Source organism: Macrotis lagotis, chromosome X, assembly GCF_037893015.1.
Source record: "Macrotis lagotis isolate mMagLag1 chromosome X, bilby.v1.9.chrom.fasta, whole genome shotgun sequence".
Classification (NCBI taxonomy): Eukaryota; Metazoa; Chordata; class Mammalia; order Peramelemorphia; family Peramelidae; genus Macrotis; species Macrotis lagotis.
In genome coordinates this window covers 693,497,109-693,517,014 of record NC_133666.1, presented here as the reverse complement: position 1 = coordinate 693,517,014, position 19,906 = coordinate 693,497,109, and the positions used below count along the sequence as shown (strand labels likewise).

Here is a 19,906-nt window from a genome sequence, read left to right as displayed (position 1 = left end):
TGCATCTCTCTCATTTCTTTTCCCAATTTTTCTTCTATTTCCCTTACATCTTTTTTGAGCTCTATCATAGCCTGAACCCAACTTCCATTTTTCTTGGAGTCTTTAGATGCAGAAGCTTGTACTTCCTCATCTTCAGATTGAGTATCTTGATCTTCCTTGGGATCATAGACAAAGTATTTGTCAATGGTCAGGTTCCTTTTTTCTCTGCTTATTTATTTCCCTAGCCTGTGCCTGGTTTTGGGGTGCTTCCTGAGCTTTTGAGTTTTATTGGGACATCCCCACAAGGACCTCAGTGTATGAGGCTCTGACTGCTCTCCTGGTCTGTGAATGATCACATGCTCACCCCTCTGCCACAGGACTGAGGAGGGGGGCTTGTTCTATGGGGGGCCTAGATTGTGATCAGGATCTGAATGTGGTCCTGTTCCAGGGACAGAGGACAGACCTCAGAAGTCTCCCTCTATTCCCCTACCTTCAGTGGGATAAGCACTCAGGATGCAGCTGCCTAGAGGCTCCTGCTGGCCAGCTCCACAGGCCTGCTTCCCTTTCCTGGATCTGGGCTGTTGGCTGTGGTGTCTGAGTATGCTGAATGCCATGACCATGCTCAGGGCCTGGGCTTCACACTCGTTCTGGCAGAGGTCTCCCTGCTGATCTCCTAAGTTTTGCTTGGTTCTCCCTGGGGTACAGGTTAGGAAACTGCTTTTGCTGCAGAGAGCCATGGCTCCCAGGCACCCTGGGGCTGTTTCTGGGAGGCTGAAGTTTCTTCACTCTGGCGGGCTGCCCCCCAACCCTGTGGAACAGAGTTTTTCCACTATTTTCCAGTTTAATTTGGGTTGGAGAATTGCCTCACTGGATCTTTCTGTGAGCTCTGTCTCTCAAAAATTTAGAGTCATAATTTTAAGATTTTTGAAATATTTTGGAGAAAGCACCTAGGAAAGGCTCTTCTTCTGCCCTGGGCTCTGGGGGCTTCCATTTTCAAGGTAGTCCTTTTTTAAAATAATGTATTTATTTAAGGCAATCGAATTAAGTGACTTGCCCAAGGTCACACAGCAAGTAAATTATTGTGTCAGAGGCCACATTTGAACTCAATTCCTCCTGACTCCAGGTCTGGCGCTCTATACACTACACCACCTAGCTTCCCTCAAGGTAGTCTTGAACAGATACACAAGGAGGCCTTGAGTTCATCTAAGGACAGTAGATGGGAAGTTTTCTCAGCCTGTTTGTCAAAAAGATACTTCTTTGCTGGAAGGAAGGACTTCTGAGAATCCAGGGAGCTGGGCATATACAGAGGCAAGAGGATAATGTGCTGACCCTGGAGTCAGGAGGATCTGAGTTCAAATCCAACCTCAGATACTTACTAACTGTGGGACCTTGGGGAAGTCACTGAACACTCAATTTTTTCATCTGTAAAATAAGATGGAAAAAGAAATGACAGACTACTCCAACATCTTTGTGAAGAAAATCCCAAATGGAGACACATCATCAGACATGACTGAAATGACTCAATAATAACAAAAAGCAAGATGCCAGGTTAAAAAAATTATCATTAAAAAATTAACTATTACCTTCTTTCCCCTTATCTCCAGTATCCTCTTGTCCATACTGCTCAGGATTCAGGTCAATTCGTTCTTCCTGGCTATTGCGGAGAGTCCAGCAAAGGCGATGCAACTGTCCAGAGACCACAGGCAGGAATTAGCCATGTAACCATGGTAATGAGCACTTTATTCCCCCTCCCAAACTTTTTCAGAGCATCTTCCCTTAGGTCATGCCTCCCTCATCTTCTTGTGAAATTGATCTCTTGAACCAAATTGTGAAACTTTACATTCAACTTTACTACATTTCATCTTATTATAGTCCAACTCTGACATGCTGTGTTTTGAAATGCCTCCCCCCTGAGAATTTAGGATTATATACCTTAAAGTCTTTCTGATCTAGAATTTTTAGCTAAATTAGAAGCCAGGAAAAGGAAATGATTTCATGATGTGATGTGATGTGATGTGATGTGATGTGATGTGATGTGATGTGATGTGATGTGATGTGATGTGATGTTCATTCTTTGTAACTGAAGAGGATCATGAAATCATATACATAATTTCATAATAATAAAGACAAACTCATACTTACATGTATGTCAGGAATAGGTTTTGTCATCAGAGAAACACCCAGTGCGACCAAGGCTGTCAACGTGAAGAGAACGATGGCGAAATAGGAAAAATGCCACCCACAGATGAACTTGGGACACTGACTGGGGACCATGCAAGTGCCTGTCCCATAAACAAACTCAGCTATCATTCGAATCATGCCAAACACAAGTCCAAACATAAGTCCCCAGAAAGCTCCCTGCCAAAGAAAGCCAAGAAGAGTGATTTTAGGGCATTTTTAACACAAGGCTTTATAAACCACACAAGATGCATCTTATGGAATGAAAGAATTATTGAATGTCAATAACAACAAAAAACAACACAAAGCTTTCATATATGACTTTAACAATGGCAGAATTAGAAGTGAAATTAAGTCCCACCTTGCTTATTTTTTAGTTGAAAAACCCAAATCTCAGATAACTTAAATGTGCTCCCAAGAAGCTTGATTCCTAATTCAGGGTTCTTTCTACCATATATTTACAATGGACAATTGTTAATATTTTGTCTTATTGCTGTGAAAAATTTGGAATTTAGTGACATCCATGAATACTAAAGTCAGTCCTTCCCATCTCTGCACCCTGAACTCTTCCCGTTCTGACTCACCTGTTCATTAACTCTCTTGCAGAAGATAGCAAGAAAGAACACAGCTGCAACAGGGGTCCCGAGGTAGCTTGATATTGACTCTATATACTGGATGAGTTCACCATTTTGACCCGCTTGGACTAATGGAATCCAAGCAATGCTGAGGACAATCAGGATGATGATGAACAACCTATAAGGAAATTTATATCAGTAGACCACAGAGCTATAATTAGGATGGACAGACAGGATTTTCCCATGACATCTTGGAACTTATTCCCCAGAAAGATTCTCCTCTCTCCCCATGAGACTACTTGACTTGTATTGCAAAATACAAAATAGCCCTTGATACTATAAGAATTAGAAAAAGGCAAGGAGACTTTGGGAGAGTATAAAGGAGTATAATGTTGGTGGTGGAAATTAAGGGAAGAGGGGAAGGGTATGAAGATGAGTTTCTCTTTCTCCACACAGACTAGCTTTCCAGGACCTGGAGGGTTAATGTTGGATTTTTCTGGATCATTGTCAATAAAGCATCCTTGTTCTCTTATCAATCAATCTCTGATCCTCAGAGTCATTCTTGAGTTCTCCTTCCTTCCCCCCCCCTCCAAATTTAATCCATCACCAGTTTCATCATTTTTCTTTCCCTAAGGTTCTTGCAACTGACTCATCCTGGTCTTTGAGGATGTAGAGTTGGAAGAGACCTCAGAAGTCATCTAGTCCAAGCCTTCATTTTGTGGTGAAGGAAAACTACACCAAAAGAAATGTAAAGACTTGGCCAAGATCACACAATAAGTGACTCAAACTCAAGCCCTCCAACTCCATAGATTATGTTCTTCCCACTACACCACATGTTCCCTAGCATCTTTTCTTCCCAAACACTTACAGAGGCAGGCAGCAATTTGCCTTAGTAGTAGGAGCTCTAGACTCAGAAGTAGCATTTCTGGGTCAGAGTTTTATAACCCTTTGACTATAGTTTCAAATTTTTCTCCACAATGGTTGAACTCCATCAACAGTGCATTTGTGTACCTATTTTTCCACATCCTCACCAGCATTGATCATTTTTCTTTTCTATCATGTTAGCCATGTGACCCACAGCAAACCACACATCCTCTCTCTCAGTCTCAGTTTCCTCTTCATTAATTGAGAATATTAATAGCATGTACATTATAGGTTTGTCATGAAAATCAAATGTGATAACACAGGCAGGTCCATTGATAAACCTCATAGTGACGCTAGTATAAAATAAATATTACGTTTGACAATAATATATTATAAAATACTACCCATTATTATTGACTCTGTTACCTTCCCACTATCAGGAGTTCTCTCTCTGATGCTTGCTTCCGAATTTTGGTATAGATATCGATAGTGAATAGCGTGCTGGAACTATTGAAGACAGAGGTGAGGGAGCTCATGAGTGATGCCAACATGGCTGACAGCATCAATCCCCGAAGTCCTTGAAAAACAACCAAAAAAAGAGGAAATTATCCTTTTTTTCTGAGCTTAGGATCCTCATGGCGTTATTCTATCCTTCCACAATTCTTGGAACATTGAGAATAATCCAAGCAAAGATTGTCGGACCTAAAAGGGACCTTAGAATATAGAATGTCCATATTGGAAGGTACCATAGCTTACAAAAGGTGAGAGCTGACCAAAAAAAAAAGGCCAACCCATATTCATCTACATTGATACCATGAGTGTTACATGGAATCTAAGGATCCTCATCCACATTTAAAGAAACCTTGACATGAGTAAACCTGATTCACTATTTTGGAGATTTCCCAGTTCAGTCAATGACCCAAAAATGACTCAACAGAAATTGGATTTGAATCAGGTCCTCTTACTCCAGAAATAAGGCACCTTCTAGAGCACAACAGAGATCTGGGTTTGAATTTGCCTTTCTGCCTTACTAGCTGTGTAATACTAGGATAATTTATTCACATCTTTGAACCTTGGATTTCTACTCTGAAAAATATGATTAATCATTATGTATCATACTTATGCATCACAGGAGAGTTGGGAAGAAAATGCTTCAAAATCCTGGATATATGAGAAACATGATGATCATGAAGTCATGGCCATCTCTGAACTTCACTTATTATTCAGTCAAAGATCCTCTCGGAACTCTAGAGGTCTATACAAGAATCTTATCTCTTTTAGTTTTACTATCAGTTCCTAGGGGGCTCCATGGCATCAAGTCAGGGAAATGGTCTGGTTGACCTCTAGTCCTCTGACTTTATTAGATGAGTTTATGGGGATGCTGATCTTTTTTCTTCTTTTTTAACGTAAGTATTCTAGATTAGCCTGATGGGTCAATGGATTATAGATTGAGACCTGGAAGAAAACTTGGAAGTCATCTGGCACAGGGAAGGAATTTGAAAGAGGAAGAGTGACTTTCCAATGCCTTATGACTGGTCAGACTGCAAATTTTGAACCCAAGATTTGAAAGTAAGATTGAGTAATTTACCCTAAAAGAGACAAGTTGAAATGAGGACATAAGAGGCCAAGAAAAATAGTGAGGGGCAGGAGAGAGGACAAGATAGCTGTTCTCATATATTAGAAGGCCTATAACAAGAAAGAGGGGTCAGTTTTGTTTGACTTGACCCAAGAGGGCAGAACCAGTAGCCAAGAATGGAAGTTCCAAGAAGGTAGAATTGAATTCAATGTTAGGGAAACCAGCCTAACAACTGGCATTATCCCATAGTGGAATGGGCGGCCATTAGAAGTTTTCAAGCAGAGGCTGGGTTATCTTTTGTTGGGTAGAATGTAGAGGGGATTCTTAATAGATGATCCCAGAGGTCCTTTCCAATCTTGTGAGACTGGACTTGTGAGAAATGTTTGTCAGAGACCATTCAGATCACTACTCATACCACCCTATGGTGGGGACGTGAGCAACTTACAGGGACGCTCACCATTGGGCATGAGCTCTACCACCAGCTTTGGGTAGGCCATGTTGGTGCAACCCACACTGGTACCACAGTATTTCTCACATTCTGAAGGCACGGCACAGGCAATTTCATCTGTGGAGAGAATCAGAAAGAATTCCTGTCCAATTCCAGGGTCCAAGTAATGAGGAGAGCCAATCCCACTGGTGTAGTGTCTAGAGAGAGAGCTTCTGAGTATCTGCCTTGGCAGAGGATGATGGGCTTCACCTGGGACCAAGTCATTTCACCTGGCAGCTTCCACATCCCAAGACTGAACAAAGAACAATAAATTCAGTAACATCCAATAAAGTGACCTCATCTGATAATGAAAAAGAATATATAATTTTTTTAGACTAGGATTTTTTCATCTTTTGGAAAGTGCCCTGGACCCCTTAAGCAATCTGACAGAGCCTTTACACTCTATCTTAATATCGTGGTATTGAAGTACACAAAATAAAACAAAGTACATAGGATTCAACTGGGGAAGGCTTCGGAGGGCTCCTTCTTCACTCTCATCTTGGCACTAGAAATCCAACAGTATTAGATGTTAAATTATAGTATGTCAATAATTATCAAAATTATCTGGTACTGGCTAAGACATAGAAAGGTAGGAATGGAATGGAATAGACAACGAGACAACTAAAGACAAGTTTGAGAGATAAGAATTTATAATATGGCAAAAAAATTGTTAGAAAAACTGGTAGGCATTCTAGAGAAATTAGGCATATCTTATACCTTATATGCCTTATACGTCTTATGAAGATAAGGTCAAAGTGGACACATAACCTACTTTTAAAGGGAGATATTACAAGAAAATGGAAAATACAATGGAAAAATTACTTACCAGATTTATGAGTGTGTGAATAATTTATGAATGATAAGAGAGAAAGGGCATTGTAAGGTGTCAAATGGATAATTTTGAGTACATTAAATTAAATTGGGTTTGTATGAATAAAACCAATGCAGCCAAAAGCAGAAGAAAAGCAGAAGATTGGAAAGAAAATTTTATAGATCTTTCTCAGATAAATGTCTTATATCTCAAATACATAAAGAGCTTTATCAAAGCTACAAGAGTATTAGTCATTCCATAATTGATAAATGGTCAAAGGATACAAGTAGACAGTTTTTAATGATGAAATCAAAACAATTTATCGACATATGAAAAAATTCTCTAAATCATTATTGATTAGAGAAATATAGATTAAAATGACCCTGGGATATCATTTTACACCTATCTGATTGACTAAAATGATAGAAAGAAAAAAATGACAAATGTTGGAAATGTGGAAAATTTACTATTGGTGGAACTGTGAACTGGTCCAATCATTTTAGAGAGTAATTTGGAATTAGGTATAAAAAGTTATATAACTGCCTATACCCTTCAACCCAGTTATAGCACTATTAGGTCTGTTTCCCAAGTTGTTTAGGGGGAAAAAAGGAAAAGAAGCTATAGGCACTAAAATATTTCTTAGCAGCTGTCTTTGGAGTGGCAAAGAACTGGAAATTGATGCCCATCAATTGATGAATGGTATATTATAGCATATGATTGTGATGGAATATGCCCATGCTATAAAAAATATTGAACCTGATGATTTTAGAAAAACATGGAAAGACTTGCATGAAATAATGAAAAGTGAAATGAGCAGAACCAAAAGAATGTATACAGTAACAACAATATTGTTTTAAGAATAATTAAGTTACTTTGACTATTATAAATACCCAAATTAACTGCAAAGAACATTTGAAAGAAGATACTCTCTATAGCCAGAGAAAGACCTAAAAGATAGAAGTATGTATAATATGGATTTTAAATATATTTTATATATAAATATATAAACATAGTATATATTATATAAATATATAAATATATTATATAATATATAACATATATTATATAAACATATTATATATCATATATACATACATATTAGTGACTAATAGAGAGAGGGGGAAAAGAAAGTTAAATGATAACTTTATTATAAATCTTTACAAAAAAAGCAAATGGTACATAACAGATTCATAGTTTCATTTGAAAAAAATAAACAAAACCACAAAACCAGAAAAAAAGAAAGAAAACTGAATTAACTCAAATGTTTTATTCCATAAGGGTTCCAGGTAATCAAAATTCCATCACAACCTGAAAGTACCACATGGATCTAGATCCAGAATCAGGTCCAGATACTTGAAATTACCATATGGCTCTAGATCCAAAAGCAAATCTAGAACCAGAGAGCAACTTGTGCCAACTCCTTCATTTCATGCCTAAGGAATCTCATGAACCATGATGAGAGTTACTTTCCAGTTGTGAAAAGTAGTCACATGGCTAGTAAGGGTCAAGCTTAGACCCAAATGCAAGGTTTCTGGCTCCCAAGTTCAGTGCTCTTTTCCCTGGTCTATATCCCTTCCTAACTACAAATTCCCCTGAATATAGTCCATACCTCAAATGAGATGTTGAAGGGAAAAAGGTTTGCAGGGAAACATATACTAATAGTAGAGAAGATATGTGACCAACACTTGGACCATTGCCATGATTTCCAAGACCTGAAGATGAACAGATGATAGGGAGGATTTACCTGGGTACAGAATGCGGCTGATCATCCCAGGCATCACCATGAGGAAGAGGGGCAGCAGTTTCAGATAGCCACACAGGATACAACCAGCCTTCACGTGGGACAGGTTCTTTCCTGAGAGGCATCGCTGCACAATCACCTGCCAGAGAAGGAGAAAGTGTGAATGGTGCAGGTCCCCAGGGCTCCCTTACTCAAATTAGAGAGTACCTTGGCCTTTCAGAGGGGAAGGTGATCTGATTCTCATTTGAAGCAGTGGGTGGAAAGGTCAGATAGGCAGGCTTCAGCTCAGTGTAAGAAAGGATGTGCTAGCATTAGAGCTATCCAGCATTGGAATGGACAGCCTAGGAGGTAGATAGTGAGTTCCCCACCACTGAAGATATTCAGTGAAAGGTTGGACAACCACCTGATGAGAATGTTGTAGTTATGAATTCAGACTACATGGTCTCTTGGAAGGTGAAGAGTTTTTTGGTTTGGGCTTTTGCTTTTTTCTGGCCAAAACACAGTGTGAAGCAAATGGGAGAAATGTATCTCAGCATTTTGCTGTATCTCATTATTTTGCTGATTGTACCCTGCCAGACCCTTGCCTCAGATTACTCCCACCTTCCTCCACCTCCTACATATAAGTTGCTGAAGGAAGGTGGAGAAAATCATGAAACTGTTCTGACCAAGTGTACCATGACCTCAACTGGGCCCTCACCATTGCTTGGCAATGCTACCAAACCTCTCATCAACTCACTCTCCCACTCTCCAATGACCTTTTCATTCCTCTGCAAATCTCCCATGAATTTCATGAATTAAGATTCTCATATTTTACCCAAAAGAATTGAAGTCCTTCACTCTCTTCTCCCTTCTTCCCCATCTCCTATCACTCAGGCATCTTCTCCACCTCTTTTTCCTCACCCAGCCTTACTGTTTACCGAGATTAAGCCCTCCACCCCATCAAATGATCTCATTGCACCCCCTCTCCTCCAACACGTTGCCTCCTCTCTGTCATCCCCGCTATCACCAATATTCAATCTTTCCTCTCTACTAGACCATTCTCTTCTGCTTAAAAACGTGTTCTTGTCATTCCCATCCTGAAAAACGCTCTCTTGAGCCCCCCATTCTGGTTGCTATAGAGAACAACACCGTGCGTCCCTCCAGGCTCACACCCTAGAAGACATCCTGGACTCCTCACTTTCTCGTCTCTCTGCATCCCTCCAAAATGTCCCCTTCTCTCCTGTGACACTGGCCCAATCCTGGTGCAGGCCCCCATCATCTCTTTCCTGGGCTATTACTTCAGTCCATCCTCCATTCAATCACCAAAGTGATTTTCTCAGCCCTGATCATGTCACACACACACACACACACACACACACACACACACACACACTCTCTCTCTCTCTCTCTCTCTCTCTCTCTCTCTCTCTCTCTCTCTCATTAAATTCCAGTGGCTCCCTCTAGCCTCCAGGAACAAATACAAAATACTATTTGGCATTCAAACCCTTCATAACTTTTTCCCCTGCTCCCATTCAAGCCTTCTTATGCCTCACTCTACCATACATGTTCTTCAGTCCAGTGATCTGGCCTCCTGGCTATTCTACAAACAAGACCCTATATCTCTCAGTTCCAGACTTTCTCTCTTTGTGTCTCCTATGTCTAGAACACTCTCCTTCCCCTTGTCTGACTGCAGTTCTCTCTGACTTCTTTTATGTACCAACCAAAATCCCTCCTGCCTACAGGAAGCCTTTCTCAACCTTTCTTAATTCTAGTGGCTTCACCCTGTTAATTATTTGCTATTCATTATGTATAGAGTATATTTTGGATACAGTTGCTTGCAAATTGACTCCCCTCATTAGCTTGTGAGCTCCCTTAAGGATGGAAATTTTTTGCCTCTTTTTGTCCTGCAGGTACTTAGTATAGTGTCTGGCACACCATAGGTGCATAATAAATATTCATTGACTAATTGGTTCTGCAGTCAGAGTCTGGGTACAAATCCCATCTCTGTCATTTACTTCATGTGTGACCTCCAGTAAGTAATTTAAATATCTCTGGGCCTCAGTTTCCTCATCTGTAAAATGAAGATATTGAACTCAATGATCAGTATGAGCCTATCAGTTCTCCTATTGATGGACAGACATAAGAAAGGGTAGAATATAGACTAAATGATGGGGAGAGGGACTGGAGAACAATGACTTTGCCTTTCAAGAATTTTTGTGGAGGGAAAAAACCTGGATTCAAGGTAGGGAATGGAAATTAGGAAATAATTTTTGGGAACACAAAGGGTATTGGCTGAAAATACAGTTTAGAGAAGGTTTTGGATGAGTTAATGTATGATTAGTGCATACTGGCTCATTGAGACAAGCTGGGGATATTTGGGGACCTATTCCTAATCTCATTAGGTTAATTGGCCTGAAGGACAACCATGAAATCATCACAAACCAACTCTTGTTGCTTCTAATCAGAGAAACTTTAGAGATGGATGAGTCTGGACCTGTGGGGAATATAGCCATGATTCTGTGACAGTAATTTTTGTTTGGGATTCTTAACTGTGCAACATTAGGCAAGTCCTTTCCCATCACTAGACCTGTTTCCCCTAAACAAGATGAAGCAGATCTCAAAGGTCTGTGAATGATAATCCTAGGAAATTTAAACTGTTGCTGAATAAACAAGTGAATAAATGAGTGCATATGCATTCAAGAAGAGATAAGAAAAGAGAAAGAAGCTACATGTGTGGAAGATGAAGGAAGGGGAAAAGAAAAGTTGGGAGAGAAGAGGGGAAAGGAAAGGAGGAGGGAAGGAAGAGGAATAAGAAAGGAAGAGATAAAAGAAGAGGGGGAGAGAGAAAGGAAGGGGAAAGTGAGGAAGGATAAGAGAGGGAAGAGGAGATGAGGAGAGGAAAAGAAAAAAGGTAGAGGAAGTTAAAAATAATAGATCTTTGAAAATCAGAATTTTCAGTCATCTATTGATGACTAGATTGATTGTTTCTTAGAAAGTAGAGCTTTTTGGCAGCTAGGTGGTGCAGTGGATAAAGCACCGGCCCTGGAGTCAGGAGTACCTGGGTTCAAATCCAGCCTCAGACACTTCATAATGACTTAGCTGTGTGGCCTTGGGCAAGTCACTTAACCCCATTGCCTTGCAAAAAAACCTAAAAAAAAAAAAAGTAGAGCTTTTCAATAGAGCAATGAAACTCTCCAGAAATAGATAGTGTTCCATCATGGAGGTCTCCAAGCACAGCCTGGATATCTGATGGCCAACTCAGCTCTGAGATTCTAGGACACAGTACTTCAGTGGTCTTGTTCCTTCCTTCCTCTGATCTCACTTTTCTTTCTTTATCCCACTTTTTGATGCCAATTTGACATTGGAATGCTGATAGTGAAGTCCTTGGCTCCAACATTTACTCACTGCTAGCTGTGTTCTTGGGCAAGTCATTGACCTTCTAGGGGCTTCAGCTTTCTTCTTTGTGCAATGAAACTGTTCATTCTTGCCCTGCCTCCCTGGAAGCATCCTTGGGACATTTGAAAGAAAGAATGAGTAGAAAACATTTTGAAAAGAATAAAAGTGTTTTGAACAAGCAAGGACATCAGCTTTTTCTTAGATAATATGAAAACAGCACTGACCTTGGAGACAGCTTTGGGTTTGAATTTTATCCCTCTCTCCTGCTCAAATTAACAAATAATTATGACTTGCCCACTAAGTGCTAAGACTTGAAGATACAAAGTCAAAAATGACATACTTCCTGTCTTCAAAGAGTTTCCATTCTTCTAAATGGATATACACAAGTAAGAAAGGGCAAAATATGTATATATATATATATATATATATATTATATATATATATATATATATATATATATATATATATATATATATATAGGAATTTCCAGTGGTAGGAAAGAGTGAATATCAGGAGGGTCAGGAAAGTCCCTGAGAAGAGATTTGAAGGAAGCCAGGATTTCCAAGAGGCAAGAGAGACAGGGAAGGTAGAAGGGATGTCTTGCAGACACTATCTGGGTGACCTTGGACAAGTCCCCTAAGCTCTCTAAGCCAGAGTTTAGTTACCTAAAATGAAGGGGTTAACTGTACAGTGGGTTGACCACTGATTTGGGGGTCAGAGGAGTTGGGTTTGAATCCTGCCTTTACCTCTTACTAGCCAAATAACCTTGGAGAATTACCTAGCCACTCTGGGCCTTAATTTCCCTATCTGTATGAAGAAGGGACTGGTATAAAAAGATCTAAGATTCCATTCTTTCTAATGTATAGGGAAAATAAAGTGGTTCTTAGGTCCTTCCTCTCTAATGGACATCTGACCTGGTCTGTGCACCAATACCAAAGAGAAACGAGGTTCATTCCAATGAGTATTCCTGGCCAAGGCAGTTCACCACTGATGGGATCCTGGAAGAGGTGGAAGGAGTCTGCTTTGGGTGTGTAGCATTCTGGGTTCAGAGTTACATTTTTGTCTGTGATGACAGATGGGATGGCTTTCATGTACTTCTCAGTGAAGGCCTCATACCCTCCCACTTCTGCAAAAGCTAAAAAACAACAGAAAAAAGTTAACTTGCAGCATCCAATGAGAGCCAAGAGTTCATATCTTAAGGCGAACTTATCCTCACACCATGCTAGATATGCCCATTGTCCTTCCCACCCCTCTCCCTGGCAAATGGCTTTCCTGATCCCCCCCCCCCAGGTCATTCTCCTTCCTATCTCAAATTATTTTGTATCATGTTCACTTGTGGCTTCATCATTTTCCTCCAGGAGAATGTAAGCTCCTTGAGGGCAAGGCTGACTTCCTTTCTATTTCTGTATCCCGAGTGGATAGTATGGTGCCCAATAGGGGATTGGAATAATCCTCCATAATACTTCCTCTAATATCTTCTTGTCAAGGGTGGGTAACCCTAGATTCTCAAATGGCAAAGTGCAAGGTCAGAAAGTTTCTGCTCAACTGGAAAGTCTGAGTGCTGGCTTGTTGATGGATAATGTGTGCTTGTCATCTGAGGAATTGAACTGAGCTTAGAAAGGGTCATCTCTAGTTGCTTTGCCAGATGATCCTTTTTGTCTGTTTGGTTGAATTTTTTATTTTTTTTGTTTTATTTTATTATTTTTCCTAGGGACACCTATAAATTATCTTCTGAGCTTGAAGGAGGCATGATCTATATCAGTATGAGGGGAGGGGGTAAGTGGAGTCCCCCAAAGAAATTACAGATCTCTGAAGCACGACCCACTTCCTAGCGTTATATTCCTGTTTGTTCTTGGGTTAATTAGCACCTCTCATCACACTCTACCAATGCTTGGACCAATGTGTGAGACATGGTAACTACTTAAGAAATTATTATGAACTGACTGAGTGATGTAGGGACAAGAAGAGAGTTTTATCATTGACTTGCTGGGAAGGGTGTTAACACAAGACTACTTCCTTAGGACCACCAAGCCCCAACTGTACACAGAGCACTCTGAAATCCCACAATAGGGTCCTCCCTCACCCAGAAAGCACTGATGATTAGACAGGTTTTCCCTAATCTATTTTCTAAGTGTTCTGACCCTGGGCAGGTCATATGTAACTTACAATTCAACTTTCATTTGGTTACTCCCATTGCCAATGAAGATGGCAACCACCACACATTATAATGGAAATCTAATTCCTCCAGGTCTGGTTGGCTTCATTTTTGTCTTTGAATTTCCAGTCCAGCTCATGGTAAGGATGCATCCTTTCATTGGACTCCAATGGAAAACTTTTCCAGCTCAGTGGCTCTACACAGAGTTTGTTTTTCTCTAGCAGAGCATTTAGGGACACAGGGTCATCTCCATATAAATAAGCCTCCAGAGGGGGAAATATGCCAGAGAAATAAAAATTGGGTTCTCCAGAGTTACAGAAGCAGAGGCATATTTCTGCATCACATGATCAATGAAATGGAAGACTAGATGCTTCCTCTGATTCTCACAAGGTCTTAGAACTCTTCATAATAGGAATTATTTGCAAAAGATAAAGCAACTTAATCTGTCTCCACCATGTAGGATACCAAGAAGTAATACAAAGGGAAAAATCAATGAACTAACAACAGAGAAGACTAATAATCTACTCCCCTCCCATGCTTCCCCAGCATCACTTCCCTCATTACCAACCAACCCAAGCACACTCATACACTTGGAACAGAACTCAACTCTACCTTCCTCCTTTACCCTCTATCCTCTCCTCCATGATGCCAGAGAACCAAGCTGAAGATGTTTGATCAGATTATGAGAGCAGCAAGGGAAATCATGGCAGAATCAAGGAGAGATGCCATGACAGAGCACCAGAGAATGGGTCAGGATGTGTGTGTGTGTGTGTGTGTGTGTGTGTGTGTCTGTATTTGAGGAGATGGGAATGTGGGCATTCCACTGAACCTGAAAGAAAGCATAGCAGGGGCAAATTCTGCCTTCTCCAAAGGGGCAAAGATTAGTGAACCATGAATTAGTCAGGGTGGGAAGACACTGAGGCAGCTTGGAGGGTCAGCCCTAGAGAAACTACCGTCAAAGGAAAAGGAGACAAAAAGTGAGCAATAGGCAAAAATAAAGAGGGGGGATGAAATAACTTTAAATCTCAGGAACAAGAAAACTCAAGTAAAGTCCTTGAGGAGAAACAGATTGATCAACCAGGAACATATTAAAAAGAGAAGGGAAATGATCTCCAAATCACTGAAAAAAGTACAGGCAGCTATCAATACAATTGCAAGATAATTGAAAATGAATCAACATCCTATGGATCCCAAAGAAAGCATAGAACCAGAGAAGGGTGTTCCTGAATGATTCAAAAGAGAAATGGTGGGGGGGGCAGCTGGGTGTTGCAGTGGATAGAGCACTGGCCCTGGAGTCAGGAGGACCTGAGTTCAAATCTGACCTCAGACACTTAATTGCCTGTGTGACCACTTAACCCCATTGCCTAAAATAAAATTTTTAAAAATAACTTGTTTTAAAAAAAAGAGAGAAATGGTGAAAGAAGAGGTATCTTTCAGATGGTAAATTCAGTGAAATGAGGACATGGATATGATAACCACCACTATAGGGAACCCATATGCTGGTTCCTCTAGATCTTGAGATTAATGGGTAGACCTCCCTCCCTTAGGTGGAGCCACTGTCACACTCAGGGTGGTTTCTGTCTGCTTCAACCAGATGGTAGTTGCACCCACAAATGGAGGGCAATGTTCCTTAGGATGATGTGTGGCTGGTGGTGAGGCCATTCTCCCTTTACTAGGGCAGGGAGTGTGTGATAAAGTGAAGGATGACTTCTCCAAAATGTCAGAAATAAAAATGGCAGAACTGCAGCATGGCAAAGCATGGTGCTCTCTACTGCCCTCTGCAGCCCGAGAAGGAGATGCTGCTCCAAGTTGCTCTCTACTGCCCTCTTTGATTCAATAGGAGAAATGCAAGTTTTATGTCTTGTGAACTAGGCTTTCCTGGAGAAGACTTGGAGCTGATTGAATAGAGCTCTTTGTTATTTAAAACTTTGAAAAGTTTCAAAGATTCTGGGCTTAAGGCGGGACACTTTTCTCAGAGCCTTGTGAGGGTGACTGTAAGTGAAAAGAGCTCGGAATGACTTCATCGGCTTTAGAGCTAAAGAGGATCAGCTTTGCCCAACAAAAGAATGGTGAAAAGAAGGGGAAGCTAACAGAAAAATTCCTGAAGAAACTGAGGACATCAAGATCTACTGTCCAGCTTGTGGCGTTCTCACTCATGGATATGTTCAGTTTCATTAAGTCAAAGAGAGTAGGACCCACGTTCATGGGTAGATGTCTGGCTATTATGATTTGCCTTATCTTAATTAAAATTTATGATAATTTTTTCTTGGGCTTCTATTGAGTAAATTTTATGATTATTATATGTGTCTTGTTTAGTAATCATTCTATGTTTAAAAAATCAAAGGTATCATAGTAAGTAATTTTGTATAAATGGGAAACATACCAGGTGGTCTTCAGGGGCTTTATTGGCATATAGAAGGATTGCCTACATGAAAACATCCACATACCCCCTACACACACACACACACACACATCATTCTTGGGATGTAGATAGGGAGAAAGAGAAGGAGAGAGATGGCAACAGAAAGAGGTCCTCTGGAGACCCTACCCTAACCTATGAAAGTGAATGAAGGTAGGGGCAAGTAGTTCACCATAAGGTGATGGAGAGATGTGGGAGTTGAGACCACATATGGGCTATGGCCTGATTATAGAGATGGAGCTAAAAGAACCTTCAGAGGATATCTAGTCTAATCTCGTTTTAAAGATAAGGAAACTGAGGCAAAGAGGGTAGAGGTAAATTGGCCAGGATCATAGAGTTCAGTGCCAAAGCTGGGATTTGAATTCAGGTCATCCTGAATCCAGGGTCAGTGTTCTCTCTACTAGACCAAACTGTTCTCCATATTAAAGTGGACTCTTCCTCTCCTCCCTAGAGTCCTTCAGTGCTAAAATCACAACTTTCCAGAGAACAGGAATAGAAACCCCAGAGAGATGGACAGACAGAGCCAGGAACAAGCTCCCTGGCTCCTGGATCTCATCCCACACCTCCCACTGCCTTAGAGAGATCTCTGACCTGACCTGGCTGTACTTACCGTAGCCAGTGAGAATGAAAGAGCCGACCAGCATGATGACCGTCTGCAGGACATCGGTGTAAATCACAGAGGCCAAGCCCCCTGCAGAGGGCAAGCAGAGAAATGAGGACACTTAGATTCGAGAGAATCTGCGGCCACAATAGAAGCCATGGCTTCTTTGTTGTTTTGTCTCCTTTCTCTCATCCTCTCTGCATGTCCCAGCTCCCTGTTGTGCCTTGGGTTCACCTGCCTCAGAGAGTCCTTTGAATTGTGTCTCCCTAATTCTCTTCTGCTAACCTACCCAGCCCATGACCCAATTCTCTGTCACAATAGCCAGGAATCCTGCATGATCTGGTATGGTAGATGAGAAATCAAGTCCCCTAAATCCAGCCACCTGCTCTTTGCATGATGTTGTGTTGCCTGTACCCTTTGAGTTGGTGTAACAATTGGATTGTTCCTGGTGATCAGTGTCTGTACATATGTGTGACATTTCTGGGGCCCTTGAGGGGTCATTCACTTGCTGCCTTGACTGTCCATTCCTAACTCTTCCCGCTATTCCTCTAAATTCTTGAACCCTGTTCCTTGACCTGCATCTTCATGGATATCCAAGGATCCAGCAAGTAGGACTGCATTTTTTTTGTTTGTTTGTTTGTTTGTTTTTGCAAGGCAAATGGAGTTAAGTGGCTTGCCCAAGGCCACACAGCTAGGTAATTATTAAGTGTCTGAGACCGGATTTGAACCCAGGTACCCCTGACTCCAAGGCTGGTGCTTTATCCACTATGCCAACTAGCCGCCCCAGGACTGCATTCTTTTGGTGTGGCCTGTGCCCAAGTCACAGAGGGGAATGAATGGGTGCTGTCATCTTGGGGCAAAGACCCATGGACTGAGATTAGATGATCTTGGAAGTCCCTTACCACTCTACAATCTTTGTTTTACAGGTAAGAGCTTAGAGAAGGGTCATGACTTACCCATATCTCACAAACTCAGGGCCTCTGCTTCCTTCCTCCTTTTCTTAGTAACAGAAGCACAAACTCTCAGAGCTGCCATGGAGCTCAGAGGCCACTGAGTCTAACCTAAGTCCTCCAAGAAAGTCTATTATAATATCCCTGGCGAGGGATTAGCCAGTTTCTTCTCTAAAGTCTCCAGGGATGGGGAACTCACTCCCTCTGGAGGCAACCTGCCTACCTTGGGGCAGCTCTCATAGTTAGGAAGTTCTGCCTTCTGTTCAGCCCACATTTGTCTCTTCACGATGGCCATTCATTGCTTTTGGTTCTGCCTTATGCAGCAAAGCAAAACAGATTGAATCCCTTTTTCATGAAATTCTTTCATATTCTTTATATAATAGATTGTGAGCCTCCTAGGTCTTCTCTTCTCCAGGTTAAACACCCCAAGTTCCTTTGATAATCATGGTAGGCACTGTCTTGTATTTCCAAACCAATCCTCACGATTCTGGGGTGGGTAGTGGGCAGTGAGTTAATAGAGACGACCCAGCAGAGCCTAGGTCTAAAGGACTTACCTGCTACAGTGAAGATCCCTGTGATGGCCAATAGGATGAAGATGGCTAGGTAAAGATCCACCCCAAGGGCTACATTGATGAATACAGCTCCCGAGAACATGTCCGCCTTAAAATGAGAGAAGATGTCAAGATTGAAGAGAAGGGAGGCTCATGAGGGGCTAATGATGACAGGAGATAGAAAATGCTCCAGACTAAAGACCTGGACTCTGAGACAAAATATCTAAGTCCTGGCCTGACTGTGCCTTTCATTTACTGTGCAACCTTGAGACTGTCCCTTCCTTCTCTAAGCCTCATTTACTTCATCTGGTCAAAGAAGGGATCAGACCAAGATGATGGAGAAGTAATTGGGCATTCTACCAAAAATGATACCTGATTTGGAGTCAGAAGATTTGACTTTGAACTCTCTCTCTCTCTCTCTCTCTCTTTTACTTCCTGCTTAAATGGTCTTGGCCCTTGGCTTCTCCTCTCTGGGTCTCAGCTTTCTTCTCTATACAATGGGGAGATAAGACTAAGATGATGAGAAAGTTATGGAGTCCAGAGGAATTAGGAATCCCAAGACTTGGGTTTGAATTCAGACTCCATGACTTTTGGATATTTCTGTCCATTTTCTCATCTAAGATGATGGAGAAGTCATGGAAAAACCTTGAGTTTGGAAGAAATCTCTGAGTCTTAGCTTTGTCTGTTCCTACCCCTCTAGAAATTTCAAGTTATTCATTTGTGAAATGAATGAGCTGGGTGTGATAATCCCATCAGCTCTTATTTTCCATGAATTCTTCAACAGTTCAGAATGTGTGATTTTATCCATGGGCTGTTGACCCACCATGCCCGAATGCAGAATGTAGTCCATCTGTGCCTCAGTAGACAATTTTTGACAGGTTGCTTTGACCAAAAAATCAATTCTTGCACAGTCTGCCTAGAGACTCATAGCTCACTTCCCTGAGATGATGGGGTATCAGCAGGAGGACTGGTAGAGTCCTTGAATGGATTGGAACTGACCCCAGAGTTTACCTGGTCCAAAACCCTTGTTTCCCAGAGGAAGAAATCTCTGAGAAGTTGAGTGATTTGCTCCAAGTCATTGAAGAAAGGTCAAAGACATGCCAACTGACTCTATGTCCAACATTCTTTCTCTGACACCTTAGTTATGGGACTGTAAATTTTTGTTGTTCAGTCATTTTTGGTCATGTCAGCCTCTTCATGACCCCACAGGGTTGGGGGGGGAAGTGTTTCTTGACAGAGATGCTGCAGAGGTTTGCTATTTCTTCTCTACCTCATTTTACCAATGAGGAAACTGAGGTTAATAGAATAAGTGACTTGCCTAGGGTCACACAGCTAGTAAGTATCTGAGATGAGAGTCTTCCTGACTTATCACTATGGTACCATCGAGCAACCCCAGACCTGTGAATGCCCTTGTTCTAAATAGTGACCCACAAGAGAGAAATGTGCAAAGAATTAAAGGATGTAGAGCTCTGAGATGCTAAAAAGGTAGGTTAGCATGGTGGAAAGAGACAGGAAGTCCTGGGTTCCCATCCTGATCTGTCATTCATGGACTCTGGAAGCCAAACCACTTCCTCTCTTAGTGCTTCCAAAGAATTCTTGAAGACTCTTATCACAGATGAGCTGCATTCATGGAAGGAGTTTCCA

General features: G+C 41.3%; 1 protein-coding gene across 5 annotated transcripts in view; it reads right to left on the bottom strand.

Moving 5' to 3' along the window:
* LOC141498123 (solute carrier family 5 member 4-like) overlaps nt 1–19,906 on the bottom strand; it is a 41,298-nt gene that overhangs the window by 3,410 nt on the left and 17,982 nt on the right. For 2 of the 5 annotated variants that reach the window (XM_074201080.1, XM_074201082.1), the window contains exons 6-14: nt 18,266–18,371; nt 16,771–16,851; nt 12,501–12,721; nt 8,215–8,350; nt 5,630–5,737; nt 4,023–4,173; nt 2,742–2,910; nt 2,122–2,337; nt 1,563–1,665 (exon numbers count right to left, since the gene is read on the bottom strand). In XM_074201080.1, coding sequence (XP_074057181.1) covers nt 1,563–1,665; nt 2,122–2,337; nt 2,742–2,910; nt 4,023–4,173; nt 5,630–5,737; nt 8,215–8,350; nt 12,501–12,721; nt 16,771–16,851; nt 18,266–18,371 — 1,291 coding nt within the window. Of the gene's footprint in view, nt 1–1,556; nt 1,666–2,121; nt 2,338–2,741; nt 2,911–4,022; nt 4,174–5,629; nt 5,738–8,214; nt 8,351–12,500; nt 12,722–16,770; nt 16,852–18,265; nt 18,372–19,906 lie in introns of all 5 variants that reach the window. The other 3 variants (XM_074201083.1, XM_074201084.1, XM_074201081.1) reach the window with 2 other exon arrangements.